The sequence below is a fragment of the Hemitrygon akajei genome, chromosome 19 (assembly GCF_048418815.1).
Source record: "Hemitrygon akajei chromosome 19, sHemAka1.3, whole genome shotgun sequence".
Classification (NCBI taxonomy): Eukaryota; Metazoa; Chordata; class Chondrichthyes; order Myliobatiformes; family Dasyatidae; genus Hemitrygon; species Hemitrygon akajei.
The window spans coordinates 50,969,278-50,988,782 of NC_133142.1; the positions used below are offsets into that span (position 1 = coordinate 50,969,278).

At 44.2% G+C, this 19,505-nt stretch overlaps 1 protein-coding gene across 1 annotated transcript in view; it reads left to right on the forward strand.

The window, feature by feature from the left end:
• The window catches only part of oxtra (oxytocin receptor a), a 38,056-nt gene extending 30,685 nt beyond the window's left edge, over positions 1-7,371 (forward strand). Inside the window, exon 3 of the mRNA XM_073072488.1 lies at positions 6,563-7,371. Within this exon, the coding sequence (XP_072928589.1) occupies positions 6,563-6,825 (263 nt within the window). The 3' untranslated portion in view covers positions 6,826-7,371. The remainder of the gene's footprint in view (positions 1-6,562) is intronic.
• Positions 7,372-19,505: the final 12,134 nt, after the last annotated feature.

Consider the following 19,505-nt stretch of genomic DNA (forward strand, 5'->3'; position numbering starts at 1 on the left):
TGCTGAGAGAGTCAGCGAGTGTCAAGTTAGAGAGGGAGAGAGAGAGAAAAAACTGGCTCCAAGTAGATTTGTCAGATCTGTGACTCCCTCCAATATCGCAGAGATCAGCTTGCTTAGTCGATTTAGTATTATTTTGATTCCTGTACTGCTACTACTGTAGACATCTGTTTTGCTCTCTAATTTGCACTTGTGATTGTTCTAATAGTGTTTTCTTTTGATTGAATATGTGTGAAGAGTCTCCTTTGTTGGCTGATGCGTATGCAAGTAGCTTGAGCTGTACAAGGAAAGAATACATAACAAAATTTTTAAACATTTTTCATTACATTGGGTCCCATAAACAACAAAAAATGTAATGAGCAGATGAATTGAATTAAATTTTGGCCAGGAAGCATCTATGGAAAGGCAAAATAGCCAATATTTCAGGCCAAGACCTCACTTTAGAACTGATAAAATCCTTGGCCTGAAACATCAGATCTTTATTCTTTTCCATAGATACTACCTAACCAGCTATGTTCCTCCAGCATCTTGTGTGTGTTATTCTGGATCTCCAGCACCTGCAGAACCCCTTGTGTTTTTGATCTTTAGCCAGTTGGGTAACAATCCAGTCAGTGTCTAACATTACCATGGTATCTATAATGTTCATAGAAACATAGAAAATAGGTGCAGGAGTAGGCTATTCGGCCCTTCAAGCCTGCACCGCCATTCAGTATGATCATGGTTGATCATCGAACTCTGAACCCTGTACCTGCTTTCTCTCCATAACCCCTGATCCCTTTAGCCACAAGGGCCATATCTAACTTCCTCTTAAATATAGCCATTGAACCAACCTCAACTGTTTCCTGTGGCAGAGAATTCCACAGATTCACCACTCTCTGTGTAAAGAAGTTTTTCCTCATCTCGGTCCTAAAAGGCTTCCCCTTTATCCTTAGACTGTGACCCTTTGTTCTGGACTTCCCCAACATCGGAAACAATCTTCCTGCATCTAGCCTGTCCAATCCCTTTAGAATTTTATACGTTTCAATAAGATCCCCCCTCAATCTTCTAAATTCCAGTGAGTATAAGCCTAGTCGATCCAGTCTTTCTTCATATGAAAGTCCTGCCATCCCAGGAATCAATCTGGTGAACCTTCTTTGTACTCCCTCTATGGCAAGAATGTCTTTCCTCAGATTAGGGGACCAAAACTGCACACAATACTCTAGGTGTGGTCTCACCAAGGCCTTGTACAACTGCAGTAGAACCTCCCTGCTCCTGTACTCAAATCCTTTTGCTATGAATGCCAACATACCATTTGCCTTTTTCACCTCCTGCTGTACCTGCATGCCCACCTTCAATGACTGGTGTACAATGACACCCAGGTCTGGTTGCACCTCCCCTTTTCCTAATCGGCCACCATTCAGATAATAATCTGTTTTCCTGTTCTTGCAACCAAAGTGGATAACCTCACGTTTATCCACATTAAATTGCATCTGCCATGAATTTGCCCACTCACCTAACCTATCCAAGTCACCCTGCATCCTCTTCAGCATCCTCCTCACAGCTAACACCACCGCCCAGCTTCGTGTCATCCACAAACTTGGAGATGCTGCATTTAATTCCCTCCTCTAAATCATTAATATATATTGTAAACAACTGGGGTCCCAGCACTGAGCTTTGCGGTACCCCACTAGTCACTGCCTGCCATTCTGTAAAGGTCCCGTTTACTCCCACTCTTTGCTTCCTGTCTGCCAACCAATTCTCTATCCACATCAATACCATACCCCCAATACCATGTGCTTTAAGTTTGCACACTAATCTCCTGTGTGGACCTTGTCAAAAGCCTTTTGAAAATCTAAATATACCACATCCACTGGCTCTCCCCCATCCACTCTACTAGTTACATCTTCAAAAAATTCTGTAAGATTCGTCAGACATGATTTTCCTTTCACAAATCCATGCTGACTTTGTCTGATGATTTCACCGCTTTCCAAATGAGCTGTTATCACATCTTTGATAACCGACTCTAGCATTTTCCCCACCACCGATGTCAGACTAACCGGTCTATAATTCCCCAGTTTCTCTCTCCCTCCTTTTTAAAAAGTGGGGTTACATTAGCCACCCTCCAATCCTCAGAAACTAATCCAGAATCTAAGGAGTTTTGAAAAATTATAACTAATGCATCCACTATTTCTTGGGCTACTTCCTTAAGCACTCTGGGATGCAGACCATCTGGCCCTAGGGATTTATCAGCCTTTAATCCCTTTAATTTACCTAACACCACTTCCCTACTAACATGTATTTCCCTCAGTTCCTCCATCTCACTAGACCCTCGTTCCCCTACTATTTCCGGAAGATTATTTATGTCCTCCTTAGTGAAGACAGAACCAAAGTAGTTATTCAATTGGTCTGCCATGTCCTTGTTCCCCATGATCAATTCACCTGTTTCTGACTGTAAGGGACCTACATTTGTCTTAACCAATCTTTTTCTTTTCACATATCTATAAAAGCTTTTACAGTCAGTTTTTATGTTCCCTGCCAGCTTTCTCTCATAATCTTTTTTCCCTTTCCTAATTAAGCCCTTTGTCCTCCTCTGCTGGACTCTGAATTTCTCCCAGTCCTCAGGTGTGCCACTTTTCTGGCTAATTTGTATGTTTCTTCTTTGGACATGATACTATCCCTAATTTCCCTTGTCAGCCACTGGTGTACTACCTTCCCTGGTTTATTCTTTTGCCAAACTGGGATGAACAATTGTTGTAGTTCATCCATGCGATCTTTAAATGCTTGCCATTGCATATCCACCATCAACTCTTTAAGTATCATTTGCCGTCTATCTTAGCTAATTCACGTCTCATACCTTCAAAGTTACCTTTCTTTAAGTTCAGAACCTTTGTCACTCTCCATCTTAATGAAGAATTCCACCATATTATGGTCACTCTTACCCAAGGGGCCTCGCACAACAAGATTGCTAACTAACCCTTCCTCATCGCTCAACTCCCAATCTAGAATGGCCTGCTCTCTAGTTGGTTACTCGACATGTTGGTTCAGAAAACCATCCCACATACATTCCAAGAAATCCTCTTCCTCAGCACCCTTACCAATTTGGTTCACCCAATCTATATGTAGATTGAAGTCACCCATTATAACTACTGTTCCTTTATTGCACGCATTTCTAATTTCCTGTTTAATGTCATCCCCAACCTCACTACTACTGCTAGGTGGCCTGTACACAACTCCCACCAGCGTTTTCTGCCCCTTAGTGTTATGCAGCTCTACTCATATCGATTCCACATCCTCCAGGCTAATGGCTTTCCTTTCTGTTGCGTTAATCTCCTCTCTAACCAGCAATGCTACCCCACCTCCTTTTCTTTCCGGTCTATCCCTCCTGACTATTGAATATCCCTGGATGTTGAGCTCCCATCCTTGGTCACCCTGGAGCCATGACTCTGTGATCCCAACTATATCATATTCATTAATAACTATCTGCTCATTCAATTCATCCACCTTGTTACGAATGCTCCTCGCATTGACACACAAAGCCTTCAGGCTTGTTTTTACAACACTCTTAGCCCTTATACAATTATGTTGAAAAGTGGCTCTTTTTGCTTTTTGCCCTGGATTTGCCTGCCTGCCACTTTTACTTTTCACCTTACTACTTTTTGCTTCTACCCTCATTTTACATCCCTCTGTCTCTCTGCACTTGTTCCCATCCCCCTGCCACATTAGTTTAAAGCCTCCTGAAGAGCAGTAGCAAATGCTCCCCCTAGGACAATTGTTCCAGTCCAGCCCAGGTGCAGACCGTCCTGTTTATACCGGTCCCACCTCCCCCAGAACTGGTTCCAATGCCCCAGAAATTTGAATCCCTCCCCCTTGCACCATTTTTCAAGCCACATATTCATCTGAAATATCCTCCTATTTCTACTCTGACTAGCACGTGGCACTGGTAGTAATCCAGAGATTATTACCTTTGTGGTCCTACTTTTTAGTTTATCTCCTAACTCCCTAAATTCACCTTGTAGGACCTCATCCCATTTTTTACCTATATCGTTGGTACCTATGTGCACCACGACCACTGACTGTTCACGCTCCCACTCCAGAATGTCCTGCAGCCGCTCAGAGACATCCTTGACCCTTGCACCAGGGAGGCAACATACCATCCTGGAGTCTCGTTTGCGGCCGCAGAAACACCTATCTATTCCCCTTACAATCGAATCCCCTATCACTATAACTCTCCCACTCCTCTTCCTTCCCTCCTGCGTCACACGGCCACCCATGGTGCAATGAACTCAGCTGCTGCTGCCTTCCCCTGATGAGACATCTCCCCCAACAGTATCCAAAACAGTATATCTGTTTAGGAGGGAGATGACCTCAGGGGACTCCTGCTTACAGCTACGCTGTCTGGTGGCCACCCCTTCCCTTTCTGCCTGTGTAGCCTTTACCTGCGGTGTGGCCAACTCACTGAACGTGCTATTCACAACTTTCTCAGCATCGCAGATGCTCCAGTATGAATCCAATCACAGCTCCAGCTGCTCAATGCGGTCTGCCAGAAGCTGCAGCTGGACACACTTCCTACACACATAGTCGTCAGGGACACTGGAAGTATCCCTGATTTCCCACATGCTGCAGGATGAACAAACCACGGGGCCGATCTCAGCTGTCATGTCCTACCCAATACGTTGCCTCAACTTTTGAAACGTTCTTCTTTTAAAGGAACTTACCTGGCCTTACCTCACTTGGAGTGAAGCTCGTCCTCAGCCTCTGCTCGCTGAAGCCTCTCAAGACAAAGCCTTCCTACTCTGTCCCCCTCTACTCCATCACCCGCTCCGTCTAACTGCTCTCTTTAAATACTCCCACTGCCTCACGGTCTGACTTACACCCACTTACGCAGTCGTGCTCCCGTTAAACTGCCAAAGAAAATGACCGACTTCCACAAACTGCTCTCTTCAGGAGGGGTCAGGTGATCTGACCATGAACAATGCTTTCCTCCCTCTTCAGTTTATACAACAGGAACCTACACTGAGTGAAAGGCTGGAATTTTGGGGAGTTTCAAGGCCTTGGGAGTTTAGAAATCTGAGAATAGTTGTATTCTTAAATACCTCTGAGGTCACCTAGAACGCCACTCAATGCGAGAGCAACCAATGTTGGCCCAGTGAATGTTAAATGAAATTATACTTGGGAACAAGGTTGTGGAAGGATTTTTAAACAAAACTTATAATTTGAAAGAGGTGATTTTCAAACTAGAACACACCAAACTGAGATATTATGAGCATGAATGGAGCAATAAAGTTATGCACCACGGGATCAGGGCATTGGGCCCAACTCTCCATGCTGAACAAGTTGGCTCATGAGTCAATCCCATTTGCCTGATTTTGGCCCAGATCACTCTAAAGTCTTCCTACCTATGTACCTGTCCAAATGCTCTTTAAATGTCATAATTGTACTCGCTTCTACCTCTCCATCCGGCAGGTAGAGCAGCAAATAATTAATATTGGCATTCATTTTGCAAGGACTAGAATATAAAAGCAAGCACATTACACTGAGGCTTTATAAGGCTTTGGTCAGACCACACTTGGAGTATTGTGAGCAGTTTTGGGCCCCTTATCTAAGAAAGAATTTGCTGGCATTGGAAAAGGTCCAGAGAAGGTTCACAAGAATTATCCCAGGAATGATAGGGTTAACATATGAGGAGCATTTGTTAGCTCTAAACCTATACTCTCTGGAGTTTAGAAGAATGAGGGGGGTCTCTTTGAAACCCATTGAATATTGAAAGGCCTAGATAGAGTGGATGAGAGAAGGGTGTATCCTGTAGTGGGAGAGCCTAGGACCAGAGGGCACAGCCTCAGAATAGAAGAACATTCCTTTAGAACAGAGATGAGGGGGAATTTCTTTAGCCAGAGTGTGGTGAATCTGTGGAATTTATTGCTGCGATGGCTGTGGAGGCCAAGTCATTGGGTATATTTAAAGCAGAGCTTGATAGGTTCTTGATTAGTCAGGGTATCAGAGGTTACCAAGAGAAGGCAGAAGAATGGATTTGAGCAGGATAATAAATTAGCCATGATGGAATGGTGGAGCAAACTCAATGGGCCAAATGGCCTAATTCTGCTCCTATGTTTTATGGTTTTATGTCTCATTCCTTAACACACTCTTGTGTGAAATAGTTGCCTCCAAAGTCTCTTTTAATTAGTTCTCCTCTCACTTTAAACTCAATGCCCTCCAGATTTGGACTTCCCTACCCTGGGGAAAAGACTGTGGCTATTAACCTTATCTGGGCTCCTCATGAATTTGTAAACTTCAATAAGCTCAGCCTCCTATGCTTGAGAGGAAAAAAAGCCTCAGTCTAACAAGTCTTTTCTCGGAACCCAAGCCCTCCAGTCCCAGTAACATCTCCGTAAATCTCTGCACCCTCTCCAGTTTCATGACATCCTTCCTACAGCAAGGCAACCAGAAATGCGCATAATGCTCCAAGTGTAATATTGCCCAAAGTCTTGTAACGTGATGTCCCAAATCCTGGACTCAGTATTCTGACTGATGAAGTGATGAATGCTTGGTTAAAGGAGTCATCCAGTTGTTTGCTTTGATCTTCCCCTAGACATAGCCTTCGTCATCACGATGCTGCTGGCGAGCCTCAACAGCTGCTGCAACCCCTGGATCTACATGTTCTTCACCGGGCGGCTGTTCCACGACCTGGTCCAGCACTTCCTCTGCTGTCCCAGGAGGCCTAACCGCGTCGAGCAGCCCAGCGGGGAGCTGACCTGCAGCAAGAAGAGCAATTCCTCCACCTTTGCCGTCAGTCTCAAGAGCTCAAGCAGTCAGAGGAGCATCTCTCTCCAGCTGCAGCAGGGGGAGCAATAGACAGAGGAGATCTCGACCGGGCAATGTGAAGACTGTTCCCTGGAACTTTCCCTTTCTAGCTTATTTCCTGACCCATTTCACAAGATGCTATGCTAGTGATAAGTTCTAATTCCTCTCAAATTCCCTTTAATGCACTGATAGAACTGACCCTTATAACCATTAGTTTCATTTGGTGTGCCATTATTACAACCAGCAGTTCTCTGAGGACAGAGATAACACAGGACCATTATTTGTCCTCCAACTAGCTTGAACTAAATAGCTACTGAGGGTGGAGGCAATGTTACAGTCTCACTTTAGAGAGGTCAAAGTCCACTTCAGGAGGCCAACACGGAAAGAAGTGGTCCACGTAATTAGTTGCCATTTGTTGGATGGAGGAAATTTTGTAACCAGCTGAAATGCCAGCGTCATATAGATAGGCTGGCACAAACGTGACTAAAGCTCTAGATATCATTGATGTCCATTACTGTCTACACCTTACCAACTTCTGGTTGTCTTTTAGTTAGCGGCATGAAACAAGAATTAGCTGATAAAAATATGCTATGACTTTTAACTTTTACTAGGAAGTTTCTTTGTCATATTTGTCATGCAGATTTCTCTGTATTTATTTCGAATGCATTCATCAATTTGGTGTTGTTGTGACCTGAAGTTAATCACTTTCTGGGTCCACATTTCGTCTAGCGGCTAGCAAGATGGGAATTCCTCACAAATTACAATGCCACTCCTGGATTGGGAAAGGACTGAAAGTTTTGATAGGGGTCTTGCAGGAATTTTGTTTTAAGTTGTTACAGATCCCAGAAACTCCTTGTAGGCTCGTGCTCACCTCCCCCAACTAGCCACCTGGAGTTAGAGATTGATCACCATTTACTCGCACAGGTAAGGAATGGGCAACCATCTGATGGGGAGATCAACATTGGAAATGATTCATCCAAGTCCTGAGTCATCCCTTCCCATCCAGAACCAGGAGAGGCTGAAAATTCAAGATTGTTTTGGTACGCAAGTATAAAGGAGAATGAAATGATTGTTACTCCAGATCTGATGCAGCTTAAAAACATATTAAGCATTAAAAAACGAACAGAAACAGAATTTTAAAAAAACACAGTAAATATAAATATAAAAGCCACTATAAAACACAATGTGTAATTAACTGTTATACACATAGACAGATTTATGTATATAAAGTGTTGCTGGGTGATGTATATGTAGTGTTGGTAGGGTGGGTTAATGGACTGAGGTGTTGATCAACCTGACGGCTTGAGGGAAGGCTTGAGTCCTGTGGTCCTGATTGGATGCTGCATAACCTCTTCATTGGTAGGAACGCGACAAACAGTCCATGAGCAGGGTGGATGGAATCCTTCAGGATATTGCTGGTCTTTTCCCTGCACCTTTTGATGGCACATAAGCTAGTGCCAATGATGCATTAGGCAGTTTTGGCTCTCCATTGGAGGACCTTCCTGTACAGTTTCTGTACCAGGCAGTGATGCAGTGGATGCTCTCCACTGCACATCTGTAGAAGGTCGTGAGTATCGGTGTGCATAGACTGGCTCTCTACGGCCTCCCCAGCAAGTAGAGGCTTTGGTAAGCTTTTCTGACTGCAGAGGATACGTTCTGAGACCATGAGAAGTTGTCTGAGATGTGCACTCCCACGAGTTTGAAACTGCTCGCAGTTTCCACTGCTGTGCCACCGATCTGAAAAGGGCTGTGAGTGAAAAAAACACATAATGATCATTTGGTCTCCAGACTGTTAGGGGAAGCTCTTTTGGCAAATCTACAAGTGAAAAGTGGGTACAAAACTCAGAACAAGCTAAGTATGAACCTGAAATATGGCAGCAAATGTCGATCTCATGGTATGTAATTTCCAGAAGTGTTCTGCTACAATAAGATAGGGTCAATAGAAACACCAGACTGATGCACAGCCGAGCTTCTGTCGTATGCTAAAACTAGGGGCCTAATGTGGTGAACATTCTGAGGAGTTTCCTGGAGTAAGCTTGCAGTGGGCTGGACCAATCATGAGAACTTCAATTATGAGAAAGGTATTTGGGAAAAAGGGTGAATAAAGTGGCTAAAGCCAGATGTAAATTTTAGTGCAGGGAGAGAGCAGTGAAATAAAAGGAAAATGTGAGGTGCCTTTGTGTTTTGGTTTGTACCAGAGACCCTATTCATGATTAAACAAACCTTGCTTCACAAATAGTTCTGACTGGAGTTTCTTTGGGAATTGAAAGCACTCATTACAGCATTAGAACACGCTCATTAGCACCTCATTATAGGAAGGATGTGGAATTTTTAGAGAGGGTGCAGAGGAGACTGACCAAGAGCCTGTATTAGAGAGCATGTCTAATGAGGGTAGGTTGAGAGAGCTAGGGCTTTTCTCTCTCGAGCGAAGAAGGATGAGCGGTGACTTGATAGAGGTGTATAAAATGATAAGAGGCATACATTGAATGGATAACCACAGACTCTTACCCAGGGCGGAAATGGCTAATACCAAGGGGGCATAATTTTAATATGATTGGAGGAAAGTATTGTGGGGGGTGTCACAGGTTTTTTTTTGCACAGCGAGTGGTAGGTGAATGAAATGCTCTACCGGGGCGGTGGTAGAGGCAGATATATTAGGGGCACTTAAGAAACTCTTAGATAGCTCATGGATGATTGAGAAATTGAGGCTTACATAGGAGGGAAGGGTTAGATTAAAACATCAGCACAGCACCATGAGCCAAAGGGCCTACTGTGCTGAAGTGTTCTATGTTCTATATTCTCTCCTCAAATTCATATCCAGTACTGTACTTGGAGCTTCACATTACAAATGTCATGTCCATGCTCTACAACTTGTTTAATAGAATCTCATTATGGTTCAGGTGGGTGTATGACACAAATATGGCAAAAAGCATGGCACTTATCCTTATGCATAAAATTTCCTAAATGGCTAGTCAAAGGATCTGGAAGAAAAGGAGGGTAAATGTGAAGCACATATGAATTATTCCCTGTCTCCAACACATGAATATCAATCTCTCATGATTAGGGGGAAATTGCTGGTGATTTACGCTGCTTTAAAGGGAGACCGTACCTGTGCAGCTACTCTGTTCCTTGACACCAAGAACATACAGCCCTACCTTGCACTCGAGTAGAATGGCTCATGTTCACCTCAGTGGCTTGTGCAAAGGTTTGGAATGATTCCAAGATGGCTTTGTCCCATCTGGGTAGAGCCTAGCGCTGATATTGTGTGCCACTTTGTCCTGATTGGGTGAAGGTTACCAAATGTGGCCTGTGTGCTGTTTGGATGCACGTGGCTGAAATCGGAGAAGTGAGAAAGGGACTTTCATCTGCAAAATCTCATGCGTTTATCCTCCAGCATCTTGATTGTTGCTCCAGGTTCCAGCATTTGCAGTCTCTTGTGTCTCAAAACACTTCTGTTACCTGGTCTTCCCTGGCCAGGCCATTGGTCTCCATCTGGTACTGCTTTGCAGTCTGGGATGAGGGCCAACCTGCAATGCTAGCATCACCTCCCTGGGCATGATACAACCCACTCATCAAAGTCCAGCAGTTGGCCCCACCTCTCTCTCAGTCCAGGAGACCTTGCATTGCTGAATTTTTAGAATGTCAGGCTCTTCTACCACTCTGTCAGTCCCTGCTCTTTATTTAACGTCTACCAGCATTCTTGTTGAATACTTGTGAGACTGTCTGCCTAGCTTCCTCCCTGTGAATGATTTACTTGCACTAGGCAAGCCACCCGCACTGCTATTTAAAGGATGCATGTACTGGCCCCCAAACACCCAATCACATTATAGCCATCTGAAACCAGTGACTCCAATAAATGATTTGCAACTGAGGTAAGACAAAATTCTAATGCAACTTGCTAGACATATTGCCGAAACTCAGGAGATTTAGTATACCAGCAAAGACTGCAGCAAGTTCGGCAGGTACCCGTATACTGAGGAGCGAACTCTGACTGGTTGCACCCCATCTGGAGGACCAAAAGACATGCTGTCGACTGGGCCAGTTCCACTGCGCATAGTGCCATGGAAACATAGTGGTTAGCGCAATCGCTTTACTGTATTGCTGTCACGAAACAACAAAGTTCACCACAAAGGTCCCGATGAAGGGCTTTGGCCTGAAATGTTGACTGTTTACTCTTTTCCATGGATGCTGCCTGGCCTGCTGAGTTTCTCCAGCATTTTGTGTGTGTGGCTTGGATTTCCAGCATCTGCAGATCTTCTATTTGAAGTTCACAACATCTCAGTGATAACCTGATCCTGCTGCTGAAAATGTGGCATATCTCTGTTCAGAAATCAAGGGCTTGGTTACTTTGTAAAGTTTTAAAGTATTTGGCGTTCTCCAGCTGATGAGAAGGGAATACTCCCCCTCTGCAATTGCACTATTCAGAGACTCTAAACTCATTGGTGTCTGTATGTGGATGTGAGCTAACAAAACAGTAGCTATGACTCATCTTTGTGTGAGTTAAGTGAGTCAGAAATTCATTCATCTCATATTGCGTCAACACTGCTTGATAACACAAGCACCGTGCCCTGTGGATTACCACATTATTGACTGGATCTTTGTGATGGAAAGAAGTCCATATGGTCCATTATAATTTTACTTTCCAATTAATTAATACAATTGCAGCCGAGCCCACACTATAAAAAAATAATTTCACACTATAAAATCATTCCTATCATCTCCAGTGTAGAGTTATTTAAAGTGGTCTGTAAACTACCTTTTTATTTATGAAATCCATCTTTATTCAGATATTCTGGCTCTGAGCCTCATCAAAAAGATACGAGCATCTGGTCCCAGATACACCAAATATTTTCAGATTGAGTATGCCCAATGAGGATTGACGTTTCTGTCAGTAAAGGAGTCAATTTATCACATTGTGTTTCTGCTAGCTAATTGTTTGGATAAATATAAAATAGTAGAACAAGGTTAATAGGAGGAGATGACCAACTGGCTCTTCAGGTCCACTCTGCCCTTCACCTAGCTTCACCTAGTTTTCTGCCTTCATTCAATTTTCCAGCACTATCTTCCTAACCTAAATGTCCAAAAACCTATCCGCCCCTGGTTTGAATTGACGCAATGTTTAAGCCTTGCCATCCAATAACTCCGATAATCTGGCACCCCTGGGACTTTGGTAGTACTACAACAGCAGGTTCCCCAGACTATTGGATTCTACTCCTACTGATATCTAAATATTTTTTTCATTTCATTCTCTTTTACAGGTTAGACAATACAATAATTTTTCCAGTGAACCCAGTGCGTTTAAAGGGACCAGGAAATATTCAAACACTCCTGGTAAACCCAACCACGTTACTGACCCCAGCCCCTAGCCCGACCCCACACTTCTCCCATATTTAGCAACCTGGCTCCAGTGACACACCTTGCTTGCACTCAGAACCCCTGCTCAAGTTCCACATTAATGAGTGAGCCAGATCCAAGACCATCAAGATTTTCAAATAGCTGGATACCATAAGACATGGGACCAGGATTAGGCCACTCAGCCCATTAGATCTTCTCTACCATTCAATCATGGCTGATTTATTATTCCTCTCAATCCCATTCTCCTGCCTTCTCCCCGTAACTTTTGACACCCTGACTAATCAGGAACCTATAAACCTCTAATTTAAATATACTCAATGACTTGGCCTCAACAGCCATCTGTGACAAAAAAATCCACAGATTCACCACCCTCTAGCTAAATATATTCTTCTTCATCTCTGTTCTAAATGGACATCCATCTATTCTGAGGCTGTACCCTTTGGTCTTGGACTCACCAACAATAGGATGCATCCTCTCCACTCTAGGCTTTTCAATATTCGATAGGATTCAATGAGGACCTCCCCCCATTATTCTAAATTTCAGCAAGTACAGGCCCAGAGCCATGAAACATTCCTCATATGTTAACCCTTTCATTCCTAGGGTCATTGTTGTAAAGCTTCTCCAGACCTTCTCCAACGTCAGCTCATCTTTTCTTAGATTAGGGGGCCAAAACTGTTCACAATACTCCAGGTGTGGTCTCCTTGTAAAGCCTGATGCATGACATCCTTGCTTTATACGCTAGTCCTCTTGAAATTAATGCTGACATTGCAATTGCTTTCCTTACCAGCAACTCAAGCTGCAAATTAACCTTTAGGGGATCCTGAACAAGAACTCCCAAGAAAAAAGCATTTCAGGATGTATATTATATACATTTCTCTGACATTAAATTGAACCTTTGAAGTCACTTTGCACCTTTGATTTTTGAATTTTCTCCCTGTTTAGAAAACATTCTATACCTTTATTCCTTCTACCAAAGTGTATGACCATACACTTCCAAACACTATATTCTATCTGCCAATTCTTTGCCCATTCTCCCAATCTGTCTAAGTCCTTCTGCAAACTCCCTGCTTCCTCAACACCACCTGCCCCTCCAACTATATTCATATTGTGCACAAACTTGGTCACAAAGCCATCGATTCTGTCATCCAAATCACTGACATATAACATGATAAAAGCAGTCCCCACATGGACCCCTGCAGAATACCACTAGTCACTGGCAGGCTGCCAGAAAAGGCCCCCTTCATTTCACTGCTTTGCCTCCTGCTAGTCAGCCAATTTTTGATCCATGCTAATATCTGTCCTATAATATCTTCAAGTTTACCTTCATGTTTCATTTTTTCGCTCCTTATGGCTTTTTAGGTGCCATCTGTTGGTTCTTAAAAGCTCCCAATCCCCTGATTTCCCACTATTTTTTGCTATATTATATACCCTCTCTTTTGCTTTTATGCTGTCTTTGACTTCCCTCATCAGCCACAGTTGTGTCATCCTGCCTTTAGAATACCTCTTCGTCTTTGGGGTGAATTTTTCCTGAACTTTCAGAATTGCTCCCAGAAGCTCCAACCAATGCTGCTCTGCCACCATCCCTGATAGTGCTTCTTCCAAACAACTGTGGCCAGCTCCTCTCTCAAGCCTCTATAATTCCCATCACTCCACTGTAATACTGATATATCTGACTTTATCTTCTCCCTCTCAAACTGCAGTGCGAATTCCATCAAACTATGATTACTGCCTCCCAAAGGATTCTTTACCTTAAGCTCCCTAATCAAATTTGCTTCATTACACAAAACCCAATCCAGAATTGCTCCAAAAACTAGCCCCTTTGGCGCTCTACAAATTCCCTCTCTTGGAATCCAGCACCAACTTGATTTTCCCAATCCACCCTGCATATTGAAATCCTCCCAAGAATATTGTAACATTAACCTTTTAACATGCCTTTTCTATCTCCCATTTTAATTTCAATGCCACATCCTGGATACCGTTGAGAGGTCTGAATGTAATTCCCATCAAGGCCTTTTCACCCTTGTGGCTTCTTAACTCTACCCACAAGGATTCTACATCTTCCAATCCCAGTCACCTCTCTCTCAGGATTTGATTTCATTTTTTGTCAACAGAGCCTGATTGATTAGTTATAATGATAATGCAAATCACTCTAGAAATAAATAAATGGTGAAAAATCTGCACCATAATGACAATGATAATGATACATCTATACAACACACAAAATGCTGGAGGATCTTAGCAGGTCAGGCAGCATCTATGGAGAGGACCAGTCAATGTTTCAGGGACCCTTCATCAGGACTGTAAAGGAAGAGGGAAGACGCCAGAATTCAGTACTTTACCACCTCAACCTATCACCTTCCAGCTTCTTACTTAGTCCCCCCATCACTCATCCAATCATCTTCCACTTCATCCGGTTTCACCTATCACCTTCCAGCTTCTCACTTGGTTCCCCTGCCCCTCATCCAATCACCTTCCACTTCATCCGGTTTCACCAATCACCTGTCAGCTTGTACTCTTTGCCCTGCCCCAACCTCCTTATTTTGACTTCTTTCCCCTTCCTTTCCAGTCCTGCTGAAGGGTCTCAACCAGAAACGCTGACTGTAAACTCCTTTCCAACATGCTGAATTCCTCGATTATTTTTAGTCTGTTGCCCTGGACCTCCAACACCTACAGAATTTCTTGTGTCATAGATCTATACAGTTTGATTGCTAAATCATTAAGAATTGTGTATCCTGGTGAGTTCTCCACTTTAAAATCTGCCATTTGGAGACCCTTGCTAATTTCCACCCTGTTGTAAATTCATTAGTAAATTCAAGAAAATCCCCAAACCCCCAAACGCCTTGTCAATTTGCGTTCATTGTGGACCCCAAACCCTCAAACACATTTAATCTATTGACAGAAAGTGTTTAACTACTGGTAGAAATGGTGAAGTTAATTTCTATTCTCTTTTTAGAATTGTTCACTGATTGAAACAAGATTAGCATCACTGAGGGCCTTCTATTGAACATATTTTGGTGATCACAATGACATTGAAATCAATGCTTTCCGTAGTGAATGAATCTTTCCTTACTTAAGCTATGTTTTCTTTTAACAATGTATTAGTTCTTTAGGGAAAGGAGCTAAAGGTCACGGTATTTGTAACTTCAAGTACCGAAGCCTTTAAAGCATTGATGGGCTATTAGAGACCCAGCATGAATGAGCTGTCACTGATTAGATGCCATAAGTGCTTTATTCCTGTTTTTATACTGCACCAGTCAGGTAATTTAAATATGAAAAGCAACTTGGCGGATTTAAAAACTAAAACCTCTCGCCCTCCAGAGCCTGGCTTCGTCTGGGGGAGAAAAGCCCTGGAGGAGGCGTTTTACATACAACAATTGCATATGACGAGAACGACCGGCGGGTGTTGGTGCGTTTAATGTGACCCATTGCAACCCAAAGCTCAGCACAAGATCGGGATGGATGTGGAGAGTCACGGCATGAAGCAAGAGCCAGGGCTGGGAATGGTCCTGTCTGCCCCTCGGTGTTGAGAGTAACAGGAGGCTCACCTGCTGCAGATAAAAGTCTCTTTGAACGACAGGGAAGTGTATGGTCATGCACTTTGGTGGAAGGAATAAAAGCATAGTTTGTTTTCTAAATGGGAAAAAAATTCAGAAATCAGAGGTACAAAGGGACTCGAGAGTCCTTTTGCTGGATTCCCTAAAGGTTATCTCACAGCTTGAGTAGGTGGTAAGGAAAGAAAATGCAATGTCAGGATTCATTCAAAAAGGCTAGAATATAAAAGCAAGGATGGAATGCTGAGGCTTTATAAGGCATTGGTCAAACTGCACTTGGAGTAATGTGAGCATGTTTGGACACATTAACTAAAGATGGATATGCTGGCATTGGATAGGAATCAGAGGAAGTTCAGGAGAATAATTCTGGGAATGAAATGGTTAACATATGAGGAGCATTTGATGGCTCTGGGCCTGTACACACTGTAGTTTAGAAGATTGAGGGGTTATCTCATTGACACCCACCGAATATTGAAAGGCCTAGATATAATGAGCGTGTTACCTATAGTGGGGGAGTCTAGGACCAAAGGGCATAGCTTTAGAACACAAGGATGTACCTTTAGAACAGAGAAAAGGAGGACTTTCTTTAACTAGACAGTGGGATATCTATAGAATTCCTTGCCACAGATGCCAATGCGTAGGCCAAGTAACTGGGTGAATTTACAGCAGAGGTTTATAGGGGCTTGATTAGTAAGAGTGCCAAAGGTTACGGGGAGAAAGCAGGAGAATGGGTTTGAGAGGGATAACAAATCGGCCATGATGGCATGGCAGAGCAGACTTGATAGGCCATATGGCCTAATCTGCTTCTACACCTTCTGCCCTTACAGTCTCTAACATGGAGCAGGATAAAGAGTATAAGGCATTGTCCACTGGGAGTAGGAATAAGGAGAATGGGGGCATTGTCCTGGAGGCAAGAGTAGGAGGAATGAGGATGCAGCATCTCCAAAGGAGAGGAGAGTGAAGGGAATACAAAAGGTCCCCGGGTTACCACAGCGTTCCATTCTTGAGATCAGATTGTAATTTGAACTGTTCATGAGTCAGAAATGAACAAGAAGTTACTTACGGTGAGAGGGGTAATTTCAAAGGAGATGTGAAGGGCAAGTTTTTTTTACACAGAGAGTGGTGGATGGCTGGAATGCCCTGCCTGGAGTGGTGGTAGAGGCTGACACATTAGAGACTTTCAGATAGGCAAATGAAAGTGAGGAAAACGTAAGGATGTGGACATTGTGTTGGCAGAGGTGATTAGTTAGGATGCCCGTTTGATTACTAATTTAATTGGATCAGCTCAACATTGTAGACTGAAGGGCCTGTTCCCATGCTGTGGTCCCATTTTGTGTTCTAAGTGTAAGGGAGAGGATTACAGGGGCAGCTTTGGAGGGAGAGTCAGTAGGAAGAGCGGCCGCCAGTCAGCGTCACTGGCTCAGTGAGTGAACAAGCAAATTAATCTACTCACCAATCCCACCTCTGCTCGACTCCACTGACGGTGGGAGGGGAGAGTAAATTGTTAAATTGGAAGGTGTGAGTGTAGAGTAGGGGCGAACAGGTACATGGAAATATCCTGTACCCACCCTGCAGAAGATAGCTGGGGCCCTGCAAACGATGACCATTCCAGGACACTGGGCTCCCAAACACTATTTACCTGGTTAAGTACATGGAATCAGGAGGAACCTGCATCCAATGGCTCTGAGCACCAGGAGAATGGAGGATAGAGGACTGATTGGGATCCAGGAGGAGGATGAGGTTTGAGGGTTTGAAAGAGGATAAGGGGGAGGGGAGGATGAAGGTTGAGGGTCTAGAGGAGGAGGAGGAAGTTTGAGAATCCGGAGGAGGAGGTGGAGGTTGAAGTTTGGGGATCTGGATGAAGAGCAGAGTGTATTTTAAGGGTTTGGAGGAGGAAGAGAAGGATGGTTTAAGTGTCTGGGGGAAGAGAAGGATGGTTTGAGGGTCTGGAGGAGGAGGAGGAGGATGAAGTTTGAGGATCTGGAGGAAGAGGATGGTTTGAGGGTCTGGGGAGGAGGATGGTTTGGAGGTCTGGAGAAGGAAGAGAAGAATGGTTTGAGGGTCTGGAAGAGAAGTGTCTTTAGTGGTTTGGAGGAGGATGAGGGTGAAGTTTGAAGGCCTGGAGAAGAAAGATGAAGTTTGTGTGTCTGGAGGAGGAGCAGGATATTTGATGGTCTGGAGGAGGAGCAGCATTAAGTTTGAGGAACTGGGGATCAGGTGGAGGATGAAGTTTGAGGATCTGGGGAGGCGGAGGATGTTTTGAGAGTGTGGAGGAGGAGGTGGAGGATGAACTTTGAGAGTCTGGAGGAGAAAGAGGATGACACTTGAGGATCTGGAGGAGGAGAATGATGAATTTTGAGGGTTGGGAGGAGGAAGGGGAGAGAATGGTTTGAATGCCTGGAGGAAGAGGATAGTTTGAGGGCCTTGAGGAGGAGGAGAATGATAAAATTTGAGGATCTGGAGGAAGGGGATGAAGTTTGAGGGTCTGGGGAAGGAATAGGATGAAATTTGAGGGTCTGGAGGAGGAGAATGATGAAGTTTGAGGGTCAGGAGGAGGAAGCGGAGGGTGAAGTTTGAGGGTCTGGAGGAGAAGGATGTAATTGAAGGTCTGGAAGATGAGGAGGAGGATAAAGTTTGAGGTTCTGGAGGAGGAGGAGGGTGAAATTTGAGGGTCGGGAGGAAGAGGCGGAGGGTGAAGTTTGAGGGTCTGGAGGAGGAAAAGGAGGATGAAGTTTGAGGTTCTGGAGGAGGAGGGTGGTGTTTGAAGGTCTGGAAGATGAGAAGGAGGATGAAATTTGAGGTTCTAGAGGAGAAGGTTGAAGTTTCAGGGTCTGGAGGAGCATGAAGTTTAAAGGTTTTAGAGGAGGAGGAGGAAGTTTGAGGGTCTGGATGAGGTGGAGGATGAAGTTTGAGGGACTGGGGGAGAAGGATTAAGTTTAGAGGCAGGAGGACAATGAGAAAGGAAGTACCTGCAGGGAAATGGAGAAATAGTATTTGTGGCATCTGTGGGCACAATTGCATACATATTAGTGTTTGGGAGACTAGTGGGCTGGAATCGTCAGCTGTTGCAGAGCTAGTGTCACCTTCAGCAGGGTGGGAGCAGAGCATTTCCACGTGTTTTCCCTCCCCAGTTCTACCCTCACACCTTCCAATTTGGAATTTACCCCCCACCCCCTATCCACAGCAGTCGGGCTCTGAGTGGAGCCAATAGAGCACTGACAGACTTGCCCACTCACTAAGCCACTCCTCCCACTCTTGCTCATGCCAAAGCCATCCCTGAGATCCTCTATGCCTGTGGTACAGGTGAGTGGAGTCCTTTGCTGCATGAGGAGTGAGAGTGGTGGGAGGCATTTGGTTCCAGCAAATTTCCAAACATTTGGGCAAATAGGAGGCAGTATCCAGTGAGCTGGGAGCAGAAGGGTGGGAAGAGGAGAATAAAGTAACAACATCTAAACACATCCTCCAAGAAGACCACAAGCTTGTCATAGTTTGGAGGCTTGCATGCCTCAGTGGCCCAGAGAGCTATGTTGGCTGGAATTAGGGCTTTATACTTTGGTTTTTGGTCAGGTCACCCATGCCCAACAGGTCAAAGGGTAGAGACCAGACTAAGAGCGGTCCACTGGTCTTCCAGGTTCAGAGGTTTAGCTCAGGGCTGACAACAGAAACAACAATGAAGAATCCTCCTACGTGAGTATTCCTGAGTCTTCACCCGGGACTTGCATGGCCAAAAGGAATCTACTGACACAATGAAGGAAGCTCTGAACACTGCCAGACATGGAGGACCTTCATTGCTCCCATAAGTGCCAGTGGTGTGGGTAAGTAAGT